The sequence below is a fragment of the Fusarium venenatum genome (assembly GCF_020744135.1).
Source record: "Fusarium venenatum strain MPI-CAGE-CH-0201 chromosome Unknown EDB82scaffold_1, whole genome shotgun sequence".
Classification (NCBI taxonomy): domain Eukaryota; kingdom Fungi; phylum Ascomycota; class Sordariomycetes; order Hypocreales; family Nectriaceae; genus Fusarium; species Fusarium venenatum.
In genome coordinates, this window is record NW_027072129.1 from 678,646 (window position 1) to 702,879 (window position 24,234).

A 24,234-nucleotide genomic window follows, 5' to 3' on the forward strand; every position below is an offset into this window, starting at 1 on the left:
GGGGCGGTCTAGATTCATTTAGGCTCAGCGCGTAACTACGACGGTGAGACAAAGACGACGCACCCGCAATTGGTGGCAGGTATCATGGTATAGAAAGGTTTCCATCGAGCTATTGAAGACTGAGGTTCGCACTACAGCTGAGTGATCATATGCCACTTATACTGGTCCAGGGAAGCACCACTCATCCCGCAACTTGATCACTTCAAGTCTTCAATCAATTGTTTGATCCGAATCCTACTATCAAGTATCCCGTTTATTCTTGATAGAGTCTCTTTCCACATCTTTTGCCAGCATGACTCTCAGACTCGCCCCATACAATGACGCGATGCGTCTGGGTCAAGGATTTAATTCCTACACCCACGAATTATGCATTGACCAGGCTGTCAAAGTCAAGCAGCGTAAGACTGTGGAATTGAAGGGCGAAACGTCCCAGGTAAGTCTCATGTGTCGAAATATTGTACGTTTTTACTAACAAATGTTACTAAGGTCGTATCTTACTCCGCTCGTTTTGTGGAAAAGTTGAGCGATGTCGTTGAGACTATGAATGTTTCTTATAGTTCCGCGATCAAGAAGGGTACCATTGAGATTAGTGGAAACTCTAGCACAGTCGACGAGACAACTTTCAAGTCATCGCACTTGAATGCAGTTGTCGCCGTCAAGGTATGACCAACCTGCTTACGCATGGTAGGGCATGAACACTAATTAATCCCAGGTTGTGAATCAAACCATCTCTACTGAGGATGAGTGTGAGTTTCAGAAGCTTGAGAACAATGATGCGGCTATGTATTCTCGCTTCAATGAGATATACGGTGACTCGTATATTTCCGGTCAGTGCCCTTTTCACAAAGAGTACCTTCCTTGTATATTTTTTATTAACTCTCACGATAGGTTTCATTGAGGGTGGAGACTTTACGGGTATCGTCTCCATCAAGGTTCTGGATGGTCACGATGTGAAAAGCACAGTAGAAACGTGAGTAAAGATTCTCTCCGTCATTTGTTTTTATCTATGTTAACATATTTGTGCATGCAGAATCAAATCAGGCCTCAACATGACTAGCAAGGACGAAGTTGAAGAATTTGTACTTGGTCCATCTGATAATTCAGTCCGCTCAAATCTTGCATCCGCTCTCAAAGACACCGAAACCACCATATCCATCAGCTGGATCGGCGGCGCTCAAATCAAAGAGGCGAGTCGTGCTTGGGACATTGACTCAATGTACGCAGCAGCGGCTGCATTCCCGGCAGCAGTGGCGCAGTGTCCTCAGCGTACTTGGGCTATCCTAACCCCGTACAAGGCGAACAGATCCTTCGTCAAGTGGAGTACCGGATCACCTGTCAAAACTCTACAGTATGATCTGATTGCGAGCTTTACCGCAGAGTTGTTTGATAGCTTCATGGACTATAAGATGCTTCTCAAGGACATCCAAAACATCATCAGCAACCGTAAGGACTATCGACAGCGTATCGGCGTTGTCGATGCCATCGATACCAACTTGAAGACACTCCTCAGTGTTCGTGGGGCTCTGCGGGATGAGCAAACAAAAATCGTTGAAGCTGTAAGCTGACCTAATTGAGACTTATACTATTCTGCAGTTGGCTGACAATGTTGATGACAGATCGGTGTTTTGAGTAAAGACCCTTCCGTGCTGAAACGACAGGGAGCTTGGTCCACCACCAACAGGGTTCCCCTAGTCAAGCAGATCATTGAGAAGGCCTTGGGACATGCAGCCAATTGGGAGCCGAAAACGTTGACAGTTAGGGCAGCATCTGCACAAGATTCAACACAATCAGCCACAAACCAGAAGTCAGAAAGCGACGATGAAGTATTGGTCGCTGTAGAGAAATCAGGGAGCGATTCGCCCACCTCTTCACTTACTCCAGCCCTGGCACCCGAGACCACTCCATCCGACGTCAGCAAGCCGACAATCGAGTTCAACTTCGATACTCTGATGCCACCAGAGGTGTGGGAGGATTTGCTACCTGTAAGCGGAAATGACTAATACTCTTTGTTCCAAGGCAGAAAAACTTACTTTTCACTTAGGAACCAATCGACCCTTCGAAGTATGGTCAGGTTACCAACATCATGCCCCAGACTCCTCAAGTCAACAGTCTTCTGAACCAGTTTATGCCTCCTCCAGATGGTTCTTCCGGAACAGGTGTCGTGGTGTCGCAGTCATACGATGCTATGCAACGCGAACTGGAGTCTTTCAGGAAGGAGAAGCTTGCCGCCGAAAAGCTCGCAGCAGATGCCGACGCTGCTCGTGAAAAGCAGGCTCGTGAGTATGCCGCTTTGAACGCGCAGTATGCTCAATACAAGGCGGATGCCGAAAGAATTCAAATTTCTCAAGCATCTCAAATTAACGAAAGAACATCGACAATCCAGTCTAAAGACGCGGAAATCCAACGTCAGAAGGCGGCGTATTCACAAGCTCTTTCGGAGCGCGATCAGGCTCGATCCAGTGACTCCCAGAAGCAGAACGAAATCAACGCTCTCAAGGACTGTGCTCTCGACGGTCTTACTGCAGAGAAGATAAACGTCTTGTCAATCACGTACGGTACCAAGACTTACTGGGAACTTGGATGGGCAAACGACCCGTTTGGCCTCGTACCCAAGGTTAAACAATTGATTGAGTCTAGAGGCAGTTTCCTCATTAATGATCCCTGGTTCGGTTCTGATCCCAATCCTGGACTACAGAAGCAGTGTTGTATCACGTATCGCTTCAACCACCCTGGTCAGCCGAGAAGAGTTAGAATCATGACCGGCAAGCAACACGATAACGGCACGTTCGATTGGCTTTAAGCATTGATGTCGAGTCATGGAAAGTGAAAGTGGTCTGGTCAGTTCTGGGATGGGAGAGAATGGCGGGCACAAGAACGATAGCCGCTAGTAGCATAAGAGACGAAATCAGTAGGTAAATTTATGAGGGTTAGACCATGCTTCTTAGGCTATTTAGTTTTGTATTTTGAAACTTAGGCCAACATTTCTGGTACCTTCTAGATTAAGAATGTAGTGTCTTTCTGGTTTGTTGTAAAGGATATCTGTTGCTCAATATGGGCACTGTCTTTTCAGTGGCTCCGGTATCTAGTCTGGTTTTGAGAGCATGCCAGAGTTCCTTGCCGCGCTATTCGCATTGATCTAACAATTCCTTATCGAGATCTAAGGGCGCATTGTTGTCGCTCATCTTATCGGATTAACTGTAGAAAATAGATAGAGTCTTAGTGCAGTCGGGGTGAGTGTCGATTCGTATATAGAGGCTTTAACGAGTTGGGACTCGCAGACTCGAACAGGCTGGACTTCAATGAAATAATATTAACAGTCAATAGTACTTAATTACTTCGAAGAGCCATTTGGGCGTCATAGTTAAGGAAGGGACATCTCGTCGAGATCAACTGAAGACGCCCGCAAGTCCATACCTTAACACACTACCACCTTCAACGATGAGCGCTCAAGACACCTGACTCGTTATAGCAGTATACTTAACCAAATCGTCCAACGCATTCCCATGTTCCCTCTCAATAACTTCAGCGTGACTGTTAGAGCGAGGCGTGATTGAACATGGAAAAGGCAATGGACTTGAGTTGAAGCCATCCGAATACGCGAAGCTACGAACCGTCAGTATTTCCAATACGAAATGTCATATAGAAACTTACATGTCGACTTCAATATCCCGGCCCTTCTCGTTTTTTTCGGGATTGACCTCGAAGCCCCAAAGAATTCGCGCAATATTGAGTGTGACAGATGCCGCGCCGAGATGCATCCCAGGGCAAACACGGCGTCCCCAGCCGAAGGCACTGTGTCCCAGTGTGCCGGGGTAGTCTCTCTCTTCCATGAAACGCTCAGGTCTAAACTCGTGTGGTTGTGGAAAGTCGGCCTCGTTGAGATGAACTACAAATGTCAGTAACGTTAAACTATTCACGACAGGATACTTACGCGTCCATAGAGGGGCAATAACCGTGCTTCCTTTCGGAATGAACATGCCCTTGTATACGTGATCCACTGTGCTAGCATGAGGTGTTCCACCAAGGACGGCTACAGGTCTCCAACGAAGAGTCTCAGATGCAATAGCCCTGACATATTCAAGCTTAGGTAAGTCGTCGAATGTGGGAAGTCTATCAGTTCCAACTACTCGGTCAAGTTCTTCTTGAGCTTTGGGAATGAACTGAGATCCAAATTTGACACATGCGAGAAGGAAGCTTGCAAGTGAACCAGCAGACTGTTCTTGTTAATATTTCACAAGCCATTCTGGGGATGATATTGTGCTTACAGTCTCAACACCAGCCCCGAAAGGTGATCCCGCTGTATATGCGATCTCGAGATCAGTCATACCAAGATTATGCTGTTCTTCAAGAAGGTGTTTGGCAAAACATGTCGGTGCGGTACCCTTCGCTACCTTTTCCCGAACTTCATTCATGAGCTCTGTGTAGAGTTGGATGTCTTTTTCACGTTGCTGAAGTACTTCCTTCTTCCAGGGCGCAAGGAAGCTTGGCACGTATTTGAGAGCGGGATAACGTTCAACGGCATACTTTCCAGGAATACTGAAAGACATCGGTTATCAGATGAGGCCTCGGGATAGGATTTGGGGACTTACTTGACCATTGTCAAACGCTCCATAGCTTCAGCGTTTCGCTTCACCACAATGTCACTTCTCACGTCCTCAACTCTCCTCCCATAAGTGACCGTGACAATCACACTCGCAGCATACCTTTCCAAATGCATCCTAAATTCCTGCCGGCTCTTCAAAAGCTCATGCATCAAAACCTTACTCTCAAGACTCTGGATCGGTCTATATGTCTCACTCTGCCGCTGCATGAAGCCGCTGTGCAGAAGCTTTCTCCAGCGTCTCCAGTAAGAAGCATATGGTGCCATTAGACCTCTCATACCACCGGACAGCAGTTCACCGCCCATGATGAAGCGCGGTCGCGACGAGAAGACCGCGCCACGCTTTTCTAGGAGGTCCCATGCTGCTTGTGCGGAGCCGAGAATGATGGTTGGAGTCGGGCCGAGTTGAAGGTAGACTACGTCTCCGTATTCCTGGCTAAGTTGCTGGAACCAAAGCCATGGTTTGCGGATGCCTGTTTTGATCGTCTTTGGACCGGGGGGTAGTTGAGAGCGATGGGCCCAGAGTTTATATTCTTGTTGTAGCTGTGAGTTTTAGTGAGCAAAGGTTACGTCTTGGCTAGGTGAGACAACGTACTCTTGGAAATACGAGGGCTAGATACGTCAATCCTACCGCGATAGCAGCGTAGACGAAGAGTTTAACGACCATATTGACAGATGACAGAGAACACAGATCAAAACATTGGCCACATACGGATAGATTGCGAAGTAATGTCTCTTGTCACGGGTAATCAACACGCCGAACTCATGCATTTGTAATATCCCATGCCCGGCCAACTGCCACCCCAAACTGCCGAGGGAAATACCACCCCCGCGTCACGACTCATACTAAAATGAATAGAGGATGATCTAATGACTCTTGGCCTTGTAACCGAAGTCGCTGCTTGTCCTGCTAACCCCGCATTCTAAACGGGAATAGGCATGGCCCACGTTCTTTGACGTGGGGACCCCACGCTCGGTTATTTTAGGCGATTCTTGTCTTCGCTTAACTATTTCTCAAAAAAAGAGAGATAAAGAGGGTGCATGTTACTCTCTGGACAACTTGTGTCATCTCACTCTTGTCTCGAAAAAAACAATCATGAAGAGTGACGCTTGGCTGAGTAAGCCTTTTCTTACTTCTATATTCCTTGGAATTGGGGGATTTCTCTATGGATTGTGAGTCGGTTTATCCTATGAGGTTACCCTGTACTAACTTATCAGTGACTCGGGTATCATTACTCCGAGCTTAGCTCTGGGCACGTTTGTCAATTATTTTGGCAATCCGCCTCCTCCTCTTCGAGGTGCAATTGTGTCCATGTACCAAGCAGGAGGTAAGACAACTCCATTGGCTTTGGCTCAGATACTGAAATTTCTTTAGCATGGTTGGGTAGTGCTTCAGTGGGTATCACCAGCGACTGGCTCGGCCGTCGCAAGGCAATCGCATTTGGATGTATCTGGGGAGTCATTGGCGGTGCTATCATGGCTGGAGCCGCTCATGTTGCTATGCGTAAGTTATCCACAGCTTGATGAATGAGGTTTCTGACGACAATACAGTCATCATTGGACGTATGTTGGTTGGTTTCGCTGTTGGTACCATCACGGGAGTATCTCCGGTCTTCGGAGCCGAGATTGCCAAGGTCAGCCAATTCTTGGTTATATCCACTGATAAAGTCACTAACCGTTTTCAGACGCATGAACGCGCTAAAGTTACAGCAGTCAATCAAATGAGTACGTCAACCACTACAAGAAATACGCGTAACCACTGACACCTTCTAGTGACCGCCTGGGGCTTCTTTGTCGCCCTGTGGATAGGTGTTGCCGAAGGTAAATGGCACAACCCTAATCAATGGCGTCTCGGCTTTGCGATCCAAAGCATTCCAGCTCTCATTCTTGGAGTTGGCGTCTTGTTCCTCAGCGAATCACCTCGATGGTTGTGTCTCAAAGGCCGCCACGATGAAGCCGAGAAAGCATTCCGGAACTATCATTTTGATGGCACCAACGAAGAGTGGTGTCGAACTGAATTCACCGTTATCCAGGTCAACATCTCTGAAGAACAGCAAGCCCAGGGTCTTCTCTCATGGGGCGATCTCATCAAGACACCCTCCTTCAGAAAGAGACTCTTTGTCGGTTCTTTTGTCTGGGCAGCTGCCATGTTGTCTGGTATCTCATTCGTACAGTATTATCAGACTGCCATCTATGCTACGCTGCAGTTCGACGAAGATCGTCAGTTGTTGGTCAGTGGACTTTATGGGTCCGTTGCACCAGTGGCTTGTCTCATTTCATTGTTCTTCGTCGACAAGATCGGCCGGAAGAAGATTCTGATCACGAGTTCTTCACTCTTGTCAGTTTGTTATTTGATCATTACGATCTTGGCGGCTAAGTTCCCTGCTGTTCCTGGCATGCCTACCAATGCTGCTGCGCAACGAGGTCTTATTGCGTGCATTTTTGCTGTTTCAGCGAACTACTCTGCTCTTCTCGGACCCATGACATGGATCATTCCGTAAGTAGACCTTAACAAACTGATGTACTCATGCTAACAATAAAAGTCCCGAGGTTTTCACCACTGAGCTCCGAGCTAAGGCCAATGCTATTGTACAGGTTGTTCATTACTCTATCAGTTTAATTATCACGCAATGCTCGCCGATCGCCCTGGCGGAAGTTGGCTGGAAGTACTACGTAAGTAATATTGACTGCCTCGGCTGGAAGTAAAATTTAACATTTTGGCAGATCCTGTTTGTTCTGACCAATGCACTATGTGCGCTGATCTTCTTTTTCGTGTATCCAGAGACTCGAGGTAAGACCCTCTGCGCAAATTTTATGTGCGTGTACTAACCGTTCTCAGGTAAATCTCTGGAGGAAATAGATGAGATCTTTGGTGATGTCAAGATCGTACATGAAGAAGATGTCAGATTCTCTGAGAAGGCTGGTATTGATAAGATTGAAAGGCGTGATAGTCACATCACTCAATAAGAAAAGCTAGATATATCCACCTGTATGCTAGTATAGTATACTAGGTATTGTCTAGTTCTATAGTTGCAAATTGTTGAAACGCCCTATCCCCTATGACTACCTTAAATGATTAACACTTACTCGATAAGATATTATGTCAAGTCAAAAGCGCTCTGCTCCCCATCCTGGTCTTTCAGCCATTCATCAAAGTTAAAGTCATTTAGAACGTCACTCGAATTAATCAGATTGGCAAGTTCCATACTGCCCTCCTCAAGTGATGGATCGACCGATTTGTCGGTTCAAAGCATTGTATGGATAGCATCGCGCATTAGGCGATCGGAATGATCAACCGGGTGCATCTTCGCACTGTTGTCGACAAGGAGCCTTCGCACCTCGGAATTCGTGGCTAATTGTAACGGTATGGAACAGGCTTCATTCGCAGTATTAATATCTGCCCTCTCTTTGATAATAAATTCCACCATCGCGTAATGACTGCCTTTGGTGGCTAACTGCATAAGTGTATTCCCTGAGCCGTCTTGAATGTCGCTGGCGGTAGTGACGGCGCAGAGACGTTGAAATATTGGGTAATCCCCGCGTGCACAGGCGGCATCAATTGGACGGTTTCCCATGGGATCGCGGACGTTTGGGTCAATTTTGCCTGACGATAGCAGAGCATCCAAACTAGGCAAATATGTGCACCAACCGAGAGTACCGTAGAAGCAGGGCGTGTGGATGATTTCTACTAAATATGTCACAGCCGTGACATTCAGAGAAGAGCCTCTCGTTCGATTTCGGGGTAGCGTTCCGTAGTAGCTGAGCCATGATTGACCGCGGGAATGGAATTAGATCCATACACATGCTCATCGTCCAGTAGTCGTGACTAATCCCGTTCAAAGAAACTCTGTCGAGACCGCAATGAAACGTGACGATTTCCAAGTCACGGTTTTTGACAGCTATATTTACCAGGGATCTGTTGCCCTTGGCAGGCCGGGACATCATGATATCAACATTCGCCCCTTTTCTTATCAAGGATTGAACAATATGCAGATGCCCTTGCTCCACTGCGGCCTGTAAAGCGGATTTACCACTCTTTCCTTGGTAGTCTGAGTTGACAAAGTCGGTCTCTACAAGATCTATTAACGTATCGAGATCTCCCGTTTTAGCAGCTTCTATAATGTCAGGATGAGTCGTGGTGTGAGACTTCGGCGTCGGGAACAGTGAAATTGCATCTTAAGGATGCCATATTCGAGTGTGATTCTTGAGATCCGTCTCTTTCTCAAACCCAGCCTCGGTAGCAGGGCACCCCTTGAAATTCACATGTAAAGGGCAACTCATGTTGGTTAATATGGATTTGCTGCTGCTGTGCGCTGTCGAAGCCGTGGTTGAAATACTGACACCATGGCTTTCGGCACTTGTGCCGCCATGGTCCAAAAAGAGCTATGGTTGCCTCGTTATGTTCTTGGGGCTGATTGACAAATATCTCCAATACTTTTCTGACAGCAACTAGTCGTAGGTCGTAGATTTTGAACGAATTCCAATTCCGGAGGTCCTTTGGGACGCCTTCAAGTTTGCTTTTCAGAGACTGGATAGCTTCTAAAGAAGCATCAAAAGCTTCAGATTCTCCAATCTCTTCAATCCCTGTCAGATAAACCTGAGCAGTCTGTAACACCTTCCGGGCTAGTTCAGTGTCCAATTCCGAGGCGGTCAAAACCTGTTGCACATGTTTCCACCATAATGCGGTGGCATAATCATGAAAACCGTAGTAGCCCATCGTTGCAAAGTGTTGAATCTCCTACTTCAAAAGTCCGGGTATAAGTGGCCGAGATATCATATATTTAGCGCAAAATAGAGCCATTCTTGCATTCTCGGTTGGTATATGGATTTCTTTTGTCTGCACCAAATACCTATAACGAATCCTAATTTAGCTTTCCACATCCTTCTAATACTAATCATACTATTCAGGGATTATCAAGACTAGGCAACTTACGCTTTAGCTAAGCTGTGGACGAGATCAATAATCTCTTCCCCTGGCGATGATGACGATGACTCGAGATAGCTGACTTCCATTATAGAGCTGCATATTTGCTTATGGCTCATTACAATTTCACGATCGATATCGGCATCTCCTCTGCTCGAATCGACATAATACTTGCTTTGTATCTCTCTCCAATGCAGAGGTCGACAAGCACAAATAATCATTCCAAGAATTTGCTTCGCGACGGCACTATCGGCTTTGTTGGGTTTCTCAGCACTCGAATAATAACACGTTCGTACCTGCCACTCTATTAGCTCTCGTGGACTCAAGTATAACTATTCAGACCTCTTACGCTTGTTCAAGCCCCTCAGGAAACATTTCAGCTTTCAACTCTTGCTTCAAGTCATACTTTAAAATCTGAGAGAAGAGATTGTTGAGGACAAGCTGTGCGTAGAGAAACATTCCTACGTTAGAGATTAGTGTACTTTTATTAAGACAGACACAGAGCAGGGCATACCATTTGCCTGTGAAGTAACACGCAAAGCGAATTCCCGCTCAACTTGTATGTCCAAGGAGAACTTGTCTCGAATTGTGGTGGTCATGATCGTCGCGAACTCCTCGATGTCCTGCTCGTGCCCGGAGGATTTGTCCAAATCAACTCTTGTGTAGTTGGACCTCCTTTGTTCAAAAATTCCGTCTCGCTGTCCAGATATGAAAAGACGGATATTGAACTCGGTATCTCCTAAAGTGCTATCCTCTTTGGAAATGACACTTTCAAACCACTCTAAGACTCTGGGCGCTTCTGAACATTCATCTAGTCCATCGATAACTACGAAACATCGGGATTGCGACTGGAGGACCATTGAGACATGATGGGAGACCTCTTCCAACAATCGAAGTTCTTGTGACTCGGCGGAACAGCAAGCCTGGTAGACGTGATCAAGCAAGCTCCTATCTTGAGAGACTAGCTAGGACAGTAGGGTGAGAAGCATGGAGACCAATGAGTACTTGGGCTGATCATGTTTGAAATAGAAATAGGAAATGGAGAATCTTTCAGCCGAATCGTTGCCCGAAGTCTTTCGTTCTTTGAGGTGGCTAATTATACTCGACGTGAAGACAGTTTTACCTAATACCAGGTCAGTACATACAAAGAGGTTCTGGAGGTGTGGCGATATGAAGTCTCAAGGTAAGGAGTTGATGATCTGACGTACATATTGATCAGTAAATCTAACCATACGGGGGAACAGGCAATCTAAAGATGGAGCACTACGGGTTTCTACCTTCCATGGGAACTCTCGGCCAATAGGACCGACAGCCTTGATGAATCATGATATTGTACTAACTACGTCTCCAACCCTTGTTTCTGACTGCAAACGCCGCAATGTCCTACAAAACGTGGAGTGGTTCAGAGTTGTCCTTGACGAGGGTAAGTGTTTCTCGCCATCATCTTCCAAGTGGTCCGTAACTTACATAACATGATACCAGCCCACTGGATTCGGAATCCACGTTCAAAGCAATTCAAAGCTGTGGATAGACTCGCCACAGAACGGAGGTGGTGTCTCTCGGGCACTACGATCCAGAATTGTATGAATGACTTGGTATCACTTCAACGATTTCTCAAATTCCAGCCATTTTCGAATGTGGATGTCTTCCGACAGTATATTTTAGAGCCTTTTCACACCAGGAATGGCCTTGGGCCAACCAACCCTCTCCAGATGCTGCTCCAAAGTATCTGCTTGAGACGAACAGAGAAGTATCTAAATCTCCCCGTGGCGCACTATGAGCGTGTAACATTATCACTTCATCCTGAAGAACAAATGTTGTACGACGACATTTTCCGAAACTCCCGGTCCGAGCTCGATGATCATGTCAGCAATCTTACAAAGATGGACAAGAAAAAAGCTACCCTACGCTTCACTATGATATCAGAACTGAGAAGAATTTGCAATCGCGGTACAATGATTGAGCCTCCAAAGACGTTGGATGACGCGAACATGCACACGTCTTGCGATTATTGCAACGTAGCCGAGAAAGACAGCATGGCAAAGTTGAACGGGGACGCCATATGCCCTGAGTGCCATCGACTCTTATCAGTATCAACGCCTAGCTTCTCGAACAGCCGTAGCCAGTCGGCTAAACCATCTCCCCTCGGGGATAGAAGTCCATGTTATGAGATTGAGGATGCAAAAACCCCAAGGCTTCATTCAAGGTTGTCAACGAAACTACAGTCCGTAGCAGAAAATATTTGTCAGCATTCTAAAAGGTAGGAGCTCTAATAATTTGGCTACTGGATCAACAGTACTGACCGACTAAGCCTTGTCTTTCCGTATTGGACGACAACCCTCAATCTGATGCAAAGGTTGTTAGAAAATAGAGGAATCGTCTTGAGACGCATCGACGGCACTTTGGGAAACACAGAGAGACTATGGGTTTTGGAGGAGTTCAAAATAACCCTACCATCTCCGTTCTTCTTATCACTATGCGAACTGGAGCAGTTGGGTGGGTGAACTATCTTCCAAGTGGTCGATTTTAAGCTGACTGGCATACAGACTCACCCTTACCGTGGCAACACAGGTTCATATCATCAAACCACAGTGGAACCCGTCAGTCGAAGACCAAGCTATTGCGAGAGCCCTTCGGATGGGCAGACAAATAGTGTGAAAGTGTTTATCTACATCATGAAAAACACAGCGGAGGAGGTAAATCGACTCGACTTCAGCAATTTGGAATCTGTGTCGAAGGCTAATATATTGTAGAGAATCTTGGCTCTGCAAAAGAAGAAAAAAGACCTTGTAAAGTTCACAATAGATGGAAACTCAAGAGATAGAGTATCTGGTAGTTTGGAGGTAACACAATTGCATTTTGCCGTACTACCTATTCCGTTGCTAATTGGCCTTTTAGGATCATAAATTTATCCTTGACATTTAAAGTAATAACTGAGTAGCGGACGCAGGAGTATAAGGCACAGATTAAGAAGCGACGTGCCCGTCCACTTTGTTGACTTGGATCTTCTTTTTGGCACCACCTCAGCAAGGTACTTTAGATATTACGGAGGACTGTGTCAACCTTCTGTGACAAATTCAAAAGAAATACCGGTACGTCGCTGGTATCGTCCCTGGTATAACAAACAAATATTTTACTATCTAGACTAATAAGAGTGATAACCTATTTCACGACTGCCGTTTGCAATCACTAATGACTCGTTCAAATAACTTAGAGACGATCCTGAGCTTGGCCTTGAGACGCAACAGCCCAAATTTGCTGTACACAGCGGAGCCCAGCTTCAAAGGCACCCTGAATCCATCCGTGTGTAAAGCTTGCTTGCTCTCCTGCGAAGAAAACTCTATCCTCCCAGTCCGAGTTTTGCATAGTCTCTAGGAACTTTGTCTTTTGCATGGGGCCAAAGTAACAGAAGGCACTTCCACCAGAAAGTTCGTCAGCTGGGAAAACTTGCGATGCCCCAGCCTCAAGGAGTTCCAGTGAGTTAGCTTCGGGAAAGATCCTGTTGAGATTCTCAGCTGCTATCTGGATTCGGCGATCAGGTGATAGAGCCCCGAGGATGGTCGCATCCTGCTCAAAAGTGTATGCAGCCATCACAACGCCACGATTAGAATGCTTGAATTGATCATTCCCATCTGTCTTTGGGAACATCGTGTATCGAATAGGAAGGTCGCTGACAAGGCCTCCATCTTTACCTTTACCAGCACTTTCGAAGATCTTCTCCCACCATCGTTTCTTGTACTGGAGTAGAACCTTGGTCACCTCGACATAACGGACGTCGCGAACTGCCATCTCCTGCCGGGGAACGAATGGTCGGGTTTTGGCAATGGTTCGTTGCGCAGTGTACGGAATGGCAAGAACAAGGTAGTCCGACGTGATGGACTTCCTCAAGCCGTTGGCGGTGGCTTCATAAGTTATTTTGACTGGAGCTTGAGTGGGGATGCCTGGTGATTGTTTTTCATCAATCCCGATCTTAGTGACTCGAGCACCATAAATGATGTTGTCAACCAACGAATCTAAGTTGTGTTAACGATTGCCAGTATTAGACGATACGATATACTATCACACGAACCTTCTCCTCTGTCGATAGAGACAAATGCATTAGGAACAGCATCCATTCCATCCTGGAGTTGCTGCATCCCAGCCTGTTTGCCACCTTTGTTGCTGGAGAGAAATGCGTCTTTAAAAGACTCGATAAAACCGTTTTCAAAGACAACGTGGGCATTTCCAAGGTCATAAAGATTCAAAGCATCCTCCGTCCACTCAGCAACATCAGTCAAGTACGATCGAAGTGAGTACTTGTCATAGTCCTTAGTGATACTCGCGTATGCCCGCTTGATAGCCTCAACATCGATAGTTTCGGCAGTCAGGGGGCCCTTAACAGGTCCATAAGCCTTCCAAAATGCGTCCACAACCGGCTCTACAGCATCGGTGAAGAGCTCATCGCAAGTCTTGCCCATCTCAGAATTGCGGAGGCCTGGGAAAAGAGACAGCAACTTCGTATCCATATTTTTCAAAAGATCGTTGAACTCCGGATAAGTCAGTGTTTTCTCGTAACCAGAAACATAGATGAACTTGTTTTCCATCTCGAATTCAAAGAGTTGTGACTCAAGCCCGAAATCCTTGATGTACTGGTGCAGCAAGAAATGGTTTTGTGGAATGCGCATAGCACCGCCTTCACCGTGTAGCCCATGAGCAAAAGTAGGCTCTCGAAAGGTTTTGACACGACCGCCGACTCGGGAAGAGGCTTCAAGGATGGTGACATCGAACCCAGCCCTTTTCAGCTCGTATCCAGCACAGAGGCCAGACACACCAGCTCCCACAATGGTTACCTGCGTGTGGTCAGTATAGGTAGGGTAATACAATATTGGCAGCAACTTGCAGTCGGGCTTCCGGGTATCTTATGCCCCAAACCGCTTGGGCCGTTCTTGATCAGGCCGATCAGAACATCTTCCAACTGTTCAGACTCATCAGGGATGGGGCGATCAGCGTCACCGATACTGGACTTGACATCCTGGAAGATTTCTTTGGAACCGCTCAGTTCATTCTGTTTGCACTGAACCAGATAACTAATAAATGGCAGTGTGCTCTCAGAGTGGACTTCACAAATGAGTGATTCTGGTTCCTTGAATTCAAATGCTGGTGCCATGGTTGTTTTCTGAAATTAATATGATGGTGGTAGATATCAATATGTTTTTGGATTCAAATGCGGCGCGACTGTTGGCTTTTATGTTTGCCGACATAGTTGCAAAACGAAAACAGAAGTGTACTGGAACAGCACATGCGTTAAGCCTCTTCCCAGAGCCAAAATACCTTGTAAATTATCGATATCACACATAGGTTATTCGCAATGATAACTGATGTCGCGAATGTGGCTGGCTGCTATTCCATTACCTTAAACCGCAATCCAGTTTGCATCACATGCAGGCATGTCGTGAATGTGGCTGGCTGACATTCCCTTCCCCCAAATCACAATCCATTTGGGAATCCCATGCAGGTGAGAACTCACGTATGTGATAGATTAAGCTAAACAACGAATCTGTCGATACCATGAATCCATGCCTGCTATTGCAGCTGATCACAAAAACAAGTTAATGAGTAAAATTCAAACAGTCTATAATAATGTCTCAGCCAGTCCAGGCTAGACCCCGGGCCAGAAACGCATCATATGAAGCGTATCTAAGACGCGTTTACTGTACTGGGAAAAGTCATGTCCAAACAGCCTGAAACAAAGGGCTTCAGCTGTCAAGGGTCGGTATGAGTATGTCCCATTCTAGGGTAATGTGGTGAGCCAAGATCCTTGTCTAGGACAAAATAGGCCTAGTGGTAAACATTCTCTTATGTTCTGAAATGATAACTACTTAACGGGCTATTTTGTTTAAGTCACGCCATATCTTTCAGCTAGTGATTTAACTGCTTGCTATCATCGTAAAACATAAATTTAATTGTTACTGTACATACACACTTGTCTGTATGCCCGCATCTTGGGATTCTCGTTGTTGCTCTTCAATCTGCGACAATAATCATAAGAAAGCGGAAGGCCTCAAAATGACTATCACCCATCCCTTTCTTCCATCTATCCATCCTGGCGTGGTTTTGTATCTTGCTTAGATATCCGACTCGGCCTTGGTCTATGGATTGAGATTAATATAACTGGCGGTGTGAATGGTGATGTGGCTTGCATAAATATGCGCAAGGTTCTATTGTACTCTGTAGATTGTGAAGTAATGGCAAATCCAGCTGATCATTCGCAGCATTCATTGTGCAAAGATCCACATACAGTGCGCTTATTCCTAGGTATAATCTTAGAATTCCTGCTGTAGCAATATTGGTCGAGGTACATGGTCTAGATCCAGTCTGGGGGGCACTAATGACACAAGTAGTTCTAGCCAAGTCTAGATGCGCAGCCACCGAAGAATATGCTCAAATCTAATTGGGCAATCCGATCTCCGTCTGAAACATTGGATTTGCTTTACACAATGCTCCCTTGGACATTTCCGATGTAATTTAGTGTGTCGGGAATGGGCTAGCTGTGATGTCCGTGTATTGAGTCTTGTTTCAGCCGTGAGGCTTAGGTTGCATCTAGATATACGTATCTCACTAGTCTGCAAATGAATTTTCAGTCTTAATCTTTTGAGAACTGCTCGCCTTGCTCTTCAAGTAAGCCTGACAGAATGCCAGCGACAAGCAATGCTCGGATGACAAAGCGCGAGGGAGCTTCTCGAGTGCTGTACAAAGTCCTTTATTGCCATTATGGTTTTCAACGTTGCTATAGCTTCACTATTCAAGGGTCGGGGTTCCAGATCGTCCGGATCCTTTCGATCCTCCAGCGAGCAGCTCTTGCGAAACATGCCTCTTATAAAGAATATCGCGACCATATTAATACCGCCAAGGATAAGATTTATAGGATTGGTGGTTAACTTGAACCTATGGTTATCCAGTCTAGCAACGATACTCTGGATGAACTGAAGCTGCCAGTGTATAAGGTCTAAAAGGTAACAGTTTTTATACGTGGCGCCTACGATGGCAAAGAGCCCGAGCCCGACATGAGAATTGACAGAAGGATACGATAGGAAGATAAATTATCTACTAATATGTTGATCGGAGCGAATTCTCATGAGTTGGTGGATGGTGACAGCTATAGACTTGTCAACCCAATTCGACATGCTTTTTATTGAACGCCAATGAAGCGGACACGGTTGAACTTCAGCGAGCCATGCCATACTCGAGGCCATCAGGGCCATAATTTATATATGTATTCGAGTCCGACAACGTATCATATACTTGTTTATAAATGACTGATAGCTTTCCATATTGTCAGTGACCAAGTCAACCAACACGGAACGGCAAAGTATGCATTGCGCTGCCACATAAAAATAGACAGTACCTGTTCACATTCAGTACTAATACCTTCACACCTCTGGCGACTAATCTATAGACAGATGCGAATTTTCCATATTGGAAAACACAAGTAGTTAGAATAGCCCATGTCCTTTAGGACTTCAAGGCTATCATGCCAATAATGATAAACATAATAATAAGATACTGAACTTTCCAACAGTATAATAATTTCAAATGATTCAGGTAAAAATTACTATATGAATATTAAAATGAAAATGGCAACTAAGATTTAATAAATTCATGTATAAAAATAAATGCGCTTTTGAAGACCGAATTTAGAAAGTTAGCCAGTAAGTGATATGGCGGTTAAACTGGTCACGGAAATGCTGTAACCGATGCCGACCGGACATTGTTATTTCGGTCACGGACATGCCAGGACCGAATGCCGATGCCGAAGAGTGCATTCCTTCGGTCACGGCACATTTCATTTTTAGTCCGAGATTAACCTTTTAGCGTGACAAGGGTTAAAACGAATTAAGCTATGCAGGGGCTGTAGGGCTTACACACCTCAGTTTCTATAGGCCCGACTCTCACGAAGTGACGTTAATTGCTAACGTATACTACCATCCTCAAGGGGCAGCGCAGTCATCCTTGAATTCTGATTTGCTCTCGTAGAAATAGGATTGGTAGATGCTGGTAGGAAGGGTAGGCTGACGTATTCCTATTCGGAAGTTCAACCACTCAATTCTCTTTGAGACAAAGAGATCGCCGAGATATCAAGTCAAACAAGGTCTGAGACTGGATATTGGAGGCGTAGTAATCTAAACAAAGCTATCTTTGCTATTATTCTTGATGACGAATAAGACTTGGCGCAGCTTAAGACGGTCTTATTAATGTGGTAGCAATTAGCTGCGGAGGCAAGTATAAATACAGTCCTGGATCTGCAATAGAGCGATAATACTACAAGACTCTTCTTAATCATTAAGATTATTCAATATTTCAAAAACTCTTTTACTTATTGTCACTATAATCATTTGCAATATCACAATTCTTCAACATGAAGTATGCAGTGAAGTCACCCATTGCCTCCGCCTTGGCACTTGCTAGTAAGTCATGGGAAAGTCTCGAGAACGCCGTGACTGATAACTGACGACTTGTATCATCCAGTTCTAGTATGGCCAGTACTGTCGAGCACTCAGTCCAGTCCTGGCTCAAGCAACGGTGCTTTAGTTGAGCGCGGAAATGGGGACAACAAGACTGGGACAACTGGGACAATCCATGGTGTTATCATGTCCATTGTCTTCTTGCTTGGTTTCCCCATTGGGTCCCTCCTTATGCCTCTCGTCAGAAAGTGGCTTATCCATGCCTCATGGCAGATTATCGTCTTTATTGGCATGTGTGCCGGCTTTGGTATTGGCAAGATTGCTGCCGACCGCAGCGGCGATGTATGTTTACCATGAACTACCTTCCAGATGATACCGACTAAGTCAATTTTAGTGGATCTCCGACCCTCACGTTGCGCTCGGCACCTTTGTCTGCGTTTTGATGGTCGTGCAACCCATCCTAGGGTGGATTCACCACCGAAATTATGTCAAGTTTCAGCAACGTACCAAAGTCAGTTACGGTCATATCTGGTTTGGCCGGGCGCTGATGTTTATTGGCATCATTAACGGTGGGACCGGTCTGCAACTCTCAGGTGCATCCTCGGGTCCTATTATTGCCTATTCTGTGATTGGTGCTATTGTATTCTCTATTTATACTGGAGGCGTTGTTCTGAAGGAGGTCAGGCTTCGAGGAAGGGAAATAAACCATCAGAGCACAATGGAATTGTAGCTAACAAGCTGATGCATAACATGGCACCTGAGTCAGCGAAAGAAGGATTTATCCAAGAGCCACAACGAGGCTATGTTTCCTGAGTGTAGTCGAGGCAGTATATAGATTAGGTTGGCGGATGTAGAGCGGATCTAGCGGAGTAAATTTTAAATATCCTAGTATGAGGAAAAAAGCTTTGACGGCTTTAGTGGACTGTATCTAATTCTAAGCATTAGTCAATAAGACATCAGCTAAAATTGTTAGCTTAGAGATCCATTTGTTTGTTCCACTTCTCCTTTAGTGAATCCACTTATGTGGTTCCTTTCCATGATTTGAATCGTGCGTCAGCAGCAAGACAGATAGATACAGTGCAAGGAACGAGAAATCTGGTTTATTTGTCAGGTTTATCTAACTTGAGTTTATTCTTACACAACTTCATAGTTGTGAACAGTGCTCTGGTCATGTTGGATATGGATCCGTAACAGTGGGGATGGAATATGGCAGTCATCATAAGTGAGCATGAATTGATATAACAAAAACTTGTTTATTGGAGGCATTCCCTTGGGCAATGCAAGTATAAATACAGATGCCTTCAGCAATTCGTATATCACTTCTCATCGCTACCAACTCAACAGTTTGTTTCCTTCCTCTTTCATATATCAACTACTTACCTGTCTTTACCTTGAAAACAACTCTTTACCATGTCACCTTCTCTGGCGTGGACCCTCGCGGCTGTTTCAGCCGCACTTGTGTCATCGGTTGACAGTTTCAGCATCCCTCGTTCTGCGCACCAAGCTTGTCGAATCACCAATGGATCGGAATTGCTGCCTGCTTACGATTATGTGATCGTTGGTGGTGGCACTTCAGGCCTCACTGTGGCTGATCGTTTAACCGAGGATGGTAACACTACTGTCCTAGTCCTCGAGGCTGGAATCTTCGCCCCTGACGCTGATACCCTCCCCGTTTACGGCGGCGGTACGCAGCGCCAGCCCCGTTTTTTCTGGCAGTCCAAACCCCAGGAGAACTTGGACAACCGCACAGTTGATGTCTGGCTTGGAAAGATGGTCGGCGGTAGCTCCGGCGTTAACGCCATGATGGGTTCACGAGGCTCAGCCATGGACTACGATCGCTGGGGTAAGCTGTTCCCTGAAGCAAATGGCTGGGATTGGGAAGGCATGCTGCCATACTTTCGCAAGGTGAGCTCAACAGACCGCTTACAAATTTTTTATATCAGCTAACTCGTCTTGAACTAGGGTCTTCACATGAATCCTCCTGCCCCTGAGATGGCCGAGCGTTTCAACATGTCAACTAACCCCAAGTACTGGGGCAAGGACTGGCCTATCCAGGCAAGCTTCCCTAACTACGAATACCCAGGATTAGGTACGAACTTGTGGCAAGGAGTAACAGAATGTCGATACTGATAAAATCTGCTACTAAAACACATGACAAAAGCCTTTTACGAACTCGCTGGTGTAGAGGCTGTTGAAGACAGTGGCGCGTACTGGTTTCCTACCCTGATGGACCCTTATCGTTATGAACGTTCCTTCGCCGAAGTCGCTCATCACCGAGGCCTTTACCGCCCCAACTACCATGTTGCTCCCTCGTCCCCCGTTCGAAGAGTCCTTATGAAGAAGGGGGCTGCTACTGGTGTTGAGTTCTACGGTGAGAATGGTCTCCTCAACGTCAAGGCTAACAAAGAAGTTTTGATGGCTGCTGGTGCGGTCCACACCCCCCAGCTTCTTCAGCTCAGTGGTATTGGTCCTAAGAAGCTCCTCCATGCTGCTGGTATCAAAACACTTGTCGACCTTCCTGGTGTTGGCCAAAACTTCCAGGACCATATTAATATTGGTGTCTCAATTGTGCTTGAAGGTCTCAAGAAAATCCATCCCAACCCATTCGATATGGCCAATGGTACTGATTTCAAGAACTGGGCGGATGAGGCTTGGGCCGCCAATCGCACAGGTACGTGAAGCGACCTATTATCATGTGCGTCAGTAATTAAACTTTCCATAGGACCGTACTCGATCGCTTGGGGTAACCTCGCTGGTTGGCTTCCTTTCTCCGCCGTCTCTCCTGAGCGACATCTTGAACTGGCTGCCCAGCTCGAGAACCAGGACCATGCTAGTTACCTGTCGGGTGATGTCCACCCCACTGTTGCCAAAGGATACGCGGCTCAGATGAAGAACATGGCGGATGCTATGCGATCCAAGGACGTTGTCTTCGCTCGTTACCTCGTCGACGCCAAGACCGGAGCATCAGCCCCTATTCTTAACCAGCCCCTGAGTCGCGGCTCCATCACGGTCAACTTGAAAGATCCTTACGGTGCCAACCCTGTTGTTGACTTTGGAGCACTTCGCAATCCCGTTGAGCGCAGCGTTCTTGTTGAGATGGTCAAGTGGTACAGGCGATACAACTTTGAGACCTCCCTGTCTGGTCTGGTACCCAACGAGACTGCCCCCGGCGCAGACGTTGTTTCGGACGAGGCTATCTCAGCTTGGATCTCCAAGGCTCTTTTCCCCACCGACTATCACCCCGCTGGCACTGCTGCTATGATGCCTTTAAATCATGGTGGTGTCGTTGACCAGCAGCTTCGGGTTTATGGTATCAAGAACCTGCATGTTATCGACGCTAGTATCATGCCCTCTCTGCCTGGTGCTAACACCTGCCAGCCTGTCTATGCTATCGCTGAGAAGGCTGCCGACATTATCAAGTCTCATGCCTGAGCGACATTCGTTTAGGTGATAACTGGTATTAACATCAACGATGGAATTTGTGGATAGATTGTTGAAAAGCATTTAGATGATATAGAATTCGGTTTAGATCTTGGTTGTTAGTTTATAAGGCGAGTTATGCAAGCTCCAGGGTTATAAGCTATTTATAGATAGTAAAGAAATAAATATAATATTTCTAGAATAAGAATAAAAATACTATTTAAGGATCTTTAGTTTAGTTTTAATAATTAAAGTTAATTTTATATTATAGAAAAAGGATTATAATTTTATATTAATTTTCCAAATTATATAAGTATTATATAATTAGAAAGAAAATAGCTTAATAAATATACTATAATAAATAGTCTATAAACTCTTTTGTTCTAGGTTTCATTTCCTTTAAGGGCTAAGACACTTTAAACTAGGTATTATCCTCTGAACTACTACTGACATTATAATCTGGCATTACCACGCTATTGAGAAAGGTAATCTGTAAAAGTCAGTACATCGTAGAGTTCTCCACGCCTTTTCCAGAAGCTAAATGGGCTTACAAATGCGACCAAAGGCTGTAAAACCTCCACGATCCTTTCCTGTGTATCTTCTGCACATAGAATATTGTCCAGAATCTTTCTAGAAAGAGTGAACTTCCTGAGCTTGAGAAGCTCAATATCTCGATGACCCTTGATGAACCCCTTGCAGGACGGTTAGCTTCAACTGAATCTTCTGTAATATGTCTTGCACACCTTGGGTCTCGTCTTCAGGGCCGTTTCCTTATTTTCAACAGCAAAGGCCTTTAACGCTGCTTCTTCCGTGCCTTCCGTTCTGACTTGCGGCAAGAAGGTCAGCTTCAGGTTGTCGTCGTTCAGCACTCCGCGCCACCGTCTCGGCCGCTCGTCTATGCTCGTTCGAAGTTGTCGGAGTTGTTCTGCATTAGGAGCGAATATCCCGCCAGCGACGAAGGACGCGTCTGGGTCGCAATGGATGTAGTAGTGGGCATATGTGCCCTTGCGCCCCGTTCGAGACCAAGCCGCCGAGAAGTGCGCCTAGTAACTGTCAGTAATATAATCTAGAACCAGAACACCGTGCTTCTTACCTTGCATGGCTTCCCATCGGGACTGAAGCGCATATCTCTGTAGATACGAAACATAAAGTCTTTAGCTGGTAACTCAGGAATGGTGTCGTCGATGGACATGATTGAAGAAGTAGTGCGCTCGACAAATGTTTGCCAGTCCTTGTATGCACGTCGAAACTCCCCGTCATGAGCTTCCGGGCGTTAGCGATCATCAATATAGTTGGCGTCGCGATTACCTTTCAGCCAAGTTCGATTGTTATTGACTTTGAGGTCATTTAGAAATAGAAGGCTGTTCGGGTGGATCTTAAAGTCGACATATTCAATACCATCGCTGTCCCGCATCTTTTCTAGAGGGACGAATGTCACTACCGGAGGTGCCTCTTCGTCCGAATCGTTACAGAGCTCGGCGGCTTGAGATTCATCAGACTCTGCCGCGTGCTCAAGGTGCTCTGATTCAACATCCCCATCGTCGTCTTCCTGGGAGTCTAGGTATGAATCCTCTGAGTATTCTGGCCTGTTGCGGTTCTGACGAGCTCTTAGCGCATTCCGTACTGTCAAAGACGGCTCGTGGGCGCTATCATCATCACTGTCTGTCCTCTCGACGTATAGAGCCTTACGCGATCTGTTCGCCAATTGTGAGCGGCGCAGATTGGGCTCGGGGGGTGTGGATTGTTTGCGTTTCTTCAAAGGCATATTGTCAGGTTGTTTAATCACACAATAGAGATGGGAAATTGAGCAGTACAGTCTGTTCTCATTAGACAAATCAGAGACGCAGCCATTCAGTATCAAACTCTAACCCTTTGGCTGATTACTGTACATCTGCGGAAGAATAATCACCATTTTGCATTTCAGGCGGGTAGATGGAATGACGTTAGACGCACACTGTCCACGTCCAGTGTAATCCCTGACTGAATGATACATGGGTAGCCGGGGTTAAAAGTGTATAATTATGGCTTTGCTCCACTTTGGTGCCGTCGGATACGCAGTCGATTTTGGTAAGAGGTTTTATCACAATACACCACCATAACAAGTCACATTTTCCGGATCTTTAAGGGTCCATAGTGTTACAATGCATTGCTGAACCTTAATGAAATGTTGTCTAGATTTGTCATCCATACGGTGGAGGACCCGAGGAGCTTGTAATCCCTGTTTTAAATAATCACGGTGTGTTCACGGTGGATCTCCATTTTGGAACCGACTTGCTAGTTATTCATAGTCTAGGAACGTTCTGAACATTAGTAACATCGTGAATGCAAGCATGCTTAAAAATAACAGGGTCACAAAACTGGATCCATAGTCTATCCAGCATACTTTTGCTGATCCTAAGACTTTTACCAGCATTCAGCAACTATCAAGGTGCTATCCCTGGAGAGTGATTGATTGGTTTTGCTAGGCTCCTTTTGCGCGATTTCTGCTCTATGAAAATTACCTACAGTCCTTGATCTCTTTTAGAAGATTATTTCATGGCTTTACATGGATGGCCGTAGTAAATTGCATGGTCCAAGTGGTCAGAACAAGCCGTGGCCGTGACGAGCTGCTGCCATCTTCTTCGTGCTCTTAACTGGGGTGAAGCGCTATTCGCCCATCTGAACTGCACTATAGGGCACTTATTCCTCAGGGCTTTCACTAATTATGGATTTGACAACGTGGCCAATAGTGGGTGATGTGCACCCTACAGATGACATATAGACAATTTGATTGTGTCGGTAGTCAAATGCACTACGACTATCGTGAATGATGTGCTTTCTTTCCCACTAAACACTATCCGTAAGTACCA

At 45.8% G+C, this 24,234-nt stretch overlaps 10 protein-coding genes across 10 annotated transcripts; 5 read left to right on the top strand and 5 right to left on the bottom strand.

Moving 5' to 3' along the window:
- The first annotated feature begins 164 nt into the window (after positions 1-164).
- Positions 165-2,947, top strand: EDB82DRAFT_439204 (uncharacterized protein). The gene is made up of 8 exons (XM_065607785.1): positions 165-433; positions 487-660; positions 713-827; positions 889-970; positions 1,031-1,556; positions 1,617-1,835; positions 1,896-1,982; positions 2,042-2,947. Exons 1-8 carry the CDS (start codon positions 293-295, stop codon positions 2,798-2,800), a joined length of 2,103 nt encoding a protein of 700 aa, XP_065465251.1. The 5' UTR covers positions 165-292; the 3' UTR covers positions 2,801-2,947.
- A 499-nt stretch (positions 2,948-3,446) lies between these two features.
- On the bottom strand, positions 3,447-5,267 carry EDB82DRAFT_542716 (cytochrome P450; the record flags this gene model as incomplete). The annotated part of the gene is made up of 6 exons (XM_025732342.2): positions 3,447-3,603; positions 3,652-3,886; positions 3,932-4,214; positions 4,266-4,536; positions 4,590-5,143; positions 5,196-5,267. The coding sequence occupies 6 exons, from the start codon at positions 5,265-5,267 to the stop codon at positions 3,447-3,449; spliced, it is 1,572 nt and encodes a 523-aa protein (XP_025591277.2).
- Positions 5,268-5,597: 330 nt separating this feature from the next.
- On the top strand, positions 5,598-7,784 carry EDB82DRAFT_439208 (general substrate transporter). The gene is made up of 9 exons (XM_025732341.2): positions 5,598-5,773; positions 5,819-5,928; positions 5,976-6,104; positions 6,152-6,234; positions 6,286-6,325; positions 6,374-7,097; positions 7,144-7,273; positions 7,325-7,391; positions 7,440-7,784. Exons 1-9 carry the CDS (start codon positions 5,697-5,699, stop codon positions 7,565-7,567), a joined length of 1,488 nt encoding a protein of 495 aa, XP_025591276.2. The 5' UTR covers positions 5,598-5,696; the 3' UTR covers positions 7,568-7,784.
- Positions 7,785-7,845: 61 nt separating this feature from the next.
- Positions 7,846-9,317, bottom strand: EDB82DRAFT_549410 (ankyrin repeat-containing domain protein; the record flags this gene model as incomplete). Its single annotated transcript, XM_065609548.1, has 3 exons — positions 7,846-8,227; positions 8,259-8,679; positions 8,942-9,317. 3 exons carry the CDS (start codon positions 9,315-9,317, stop codon positions 7,846-7,848), a joined length of 1,179 nt encoding a protein of 392 aa, XP_065465252.1.
- Positions 9,318-9,741: 424 nt separating this feature from the next.
- On the bottom strand, positions 9,742-10,384 carry EDB82DRAFT_519025 (uncharacterized protein; the record flags this gene model as incomplete). The annotated part of the gene is made up of 3 exons (XM_065609053.1): positions 9,742-9,820; positions 9,874-9,985; positions 10,039-10,384. The coding sequence occupies 3 exons, from the start codon at positions 10,382-10,384 to the stop codon at positions 9,742-9,744; spliced, it is 537 nt and encodes a 178-aa protein (XP_065465253.1).
- A 457-nt stretch (positions 10,385-10,841) lies between these two features.
- EDB82DRAFT_570170 (SNF2 family N-terminal domain-containing protein) lies at positions 10,842-12,330 on the top strand (the record flags this gene model as incomplete). The annotated part of the gene is made up of 5 exons (XM_065609900.1): positions 10,842-10,947; positions 11,007-11,784; positions 11,821-12,020; positions 12,071-12,220; positions 12,278-12,330. The coding sequence occupies 4 exons, from the start codon at positions 10,842-10,844 to the stop codon at positions 12,175-12,177; spliced, it is 1,191 nt and encodes a 396-aa protein (XP_065465254.1). The 3' UTR covers positions 12,178-12,220; positions 12,278-12,330.
- A 404-nt stretch (positions 12,331-12,734) lies between these two features.
- EDB82DRAFT_549419 (uncharacterized protein) lies at positions 12,735-14,691 on the bottom strand (the record flags this gene model as incomplete). The annotated part of the gene is made up of 3 exons (XM_065609549.1): positions 14,470-14,691; positions 13,594-14,353; positions 12,735-13,537 (listed from the first exon to the last, which is right to left on the bottom strand). Exons 1-3 carry the CDS (start codon positions 14,668-14,670, stop codon positions 12,735-12,737), a joined length of 1,764 nt encoding a protein of 587 aa, XP_065465255.1. The 5' UTR covers positions 14,671-14,691.
- A 3,228-nt stretch (positions 14,692-17,919) lies between these two features.
- EDB82DRAFT_549427 (uncharacterized protein) lies at positions 17,920-18,833 on the top strand (the record flags this gene model as incomplete). Its single annotated transcript, XM_025732333.2, has 3 exons — positions 17,920-17,968; positions 18,030-18,307; positions 18,360-18,833. The coding sequence occupies 3 exons, from the start codon at positions 17,920-17,922 to the stop codon at positions 18,693-18,695; spliced, it is 663 nt and encodes a 220-aa protein (XP_025591268.1). The 3' UTR covers positions 18,696-18,833.
- Positions 18,834-19,375: 542 nt separating this feature from the next.
- Positions 19,376-21,397, top strand: EDB82DRAFT_422000 (uncharacterized protein; the record flags this gene model as incomplete). The annotated part of the gene is made up of 4 exons (XM_065607607.1): positions 19,376-19,870; positions 19,928-20,054; positions 20,127-20,636; positions 20,688-21,397. The coding sequence occupies 4 exons, from the start codon at positions 19,376-19,378 to the stop codon at positions 21,395-21,397; spliced, it is 1,842 nt and encodes a 613-aa protein (XP_065465256.1).
- Positions 21,398-21,786: 389 nt separating this feature from the next.
- On the bottom strand, positions 21,787-23,271 carry EDB82DRAFT_549435 (uncharacterized protein). Its single transcript, XM_025732330.2, has 5 exons — positions 22,694-23,271; positions 22,479-22,648; positions 22,129-22,428; positions 21,937-22,077; positions 21,787-21,875 (listed from the first exon to the last, which is right to left on the bottom strand). The coding sequence occupies exons 1-5, from the start codon at positions 23,148-23,150 to the stop codon at positions 21,807-21,809; spliced, it is 1,137 nt and encodes a 378-aa protein (XP_025591266.2). The 5' UTR covers positions 23,151-23,271; the 3' UTR covers positions 21,787-21,806.
- Positions 23,272-24,234: the final 963 nt, after the last annotated feature.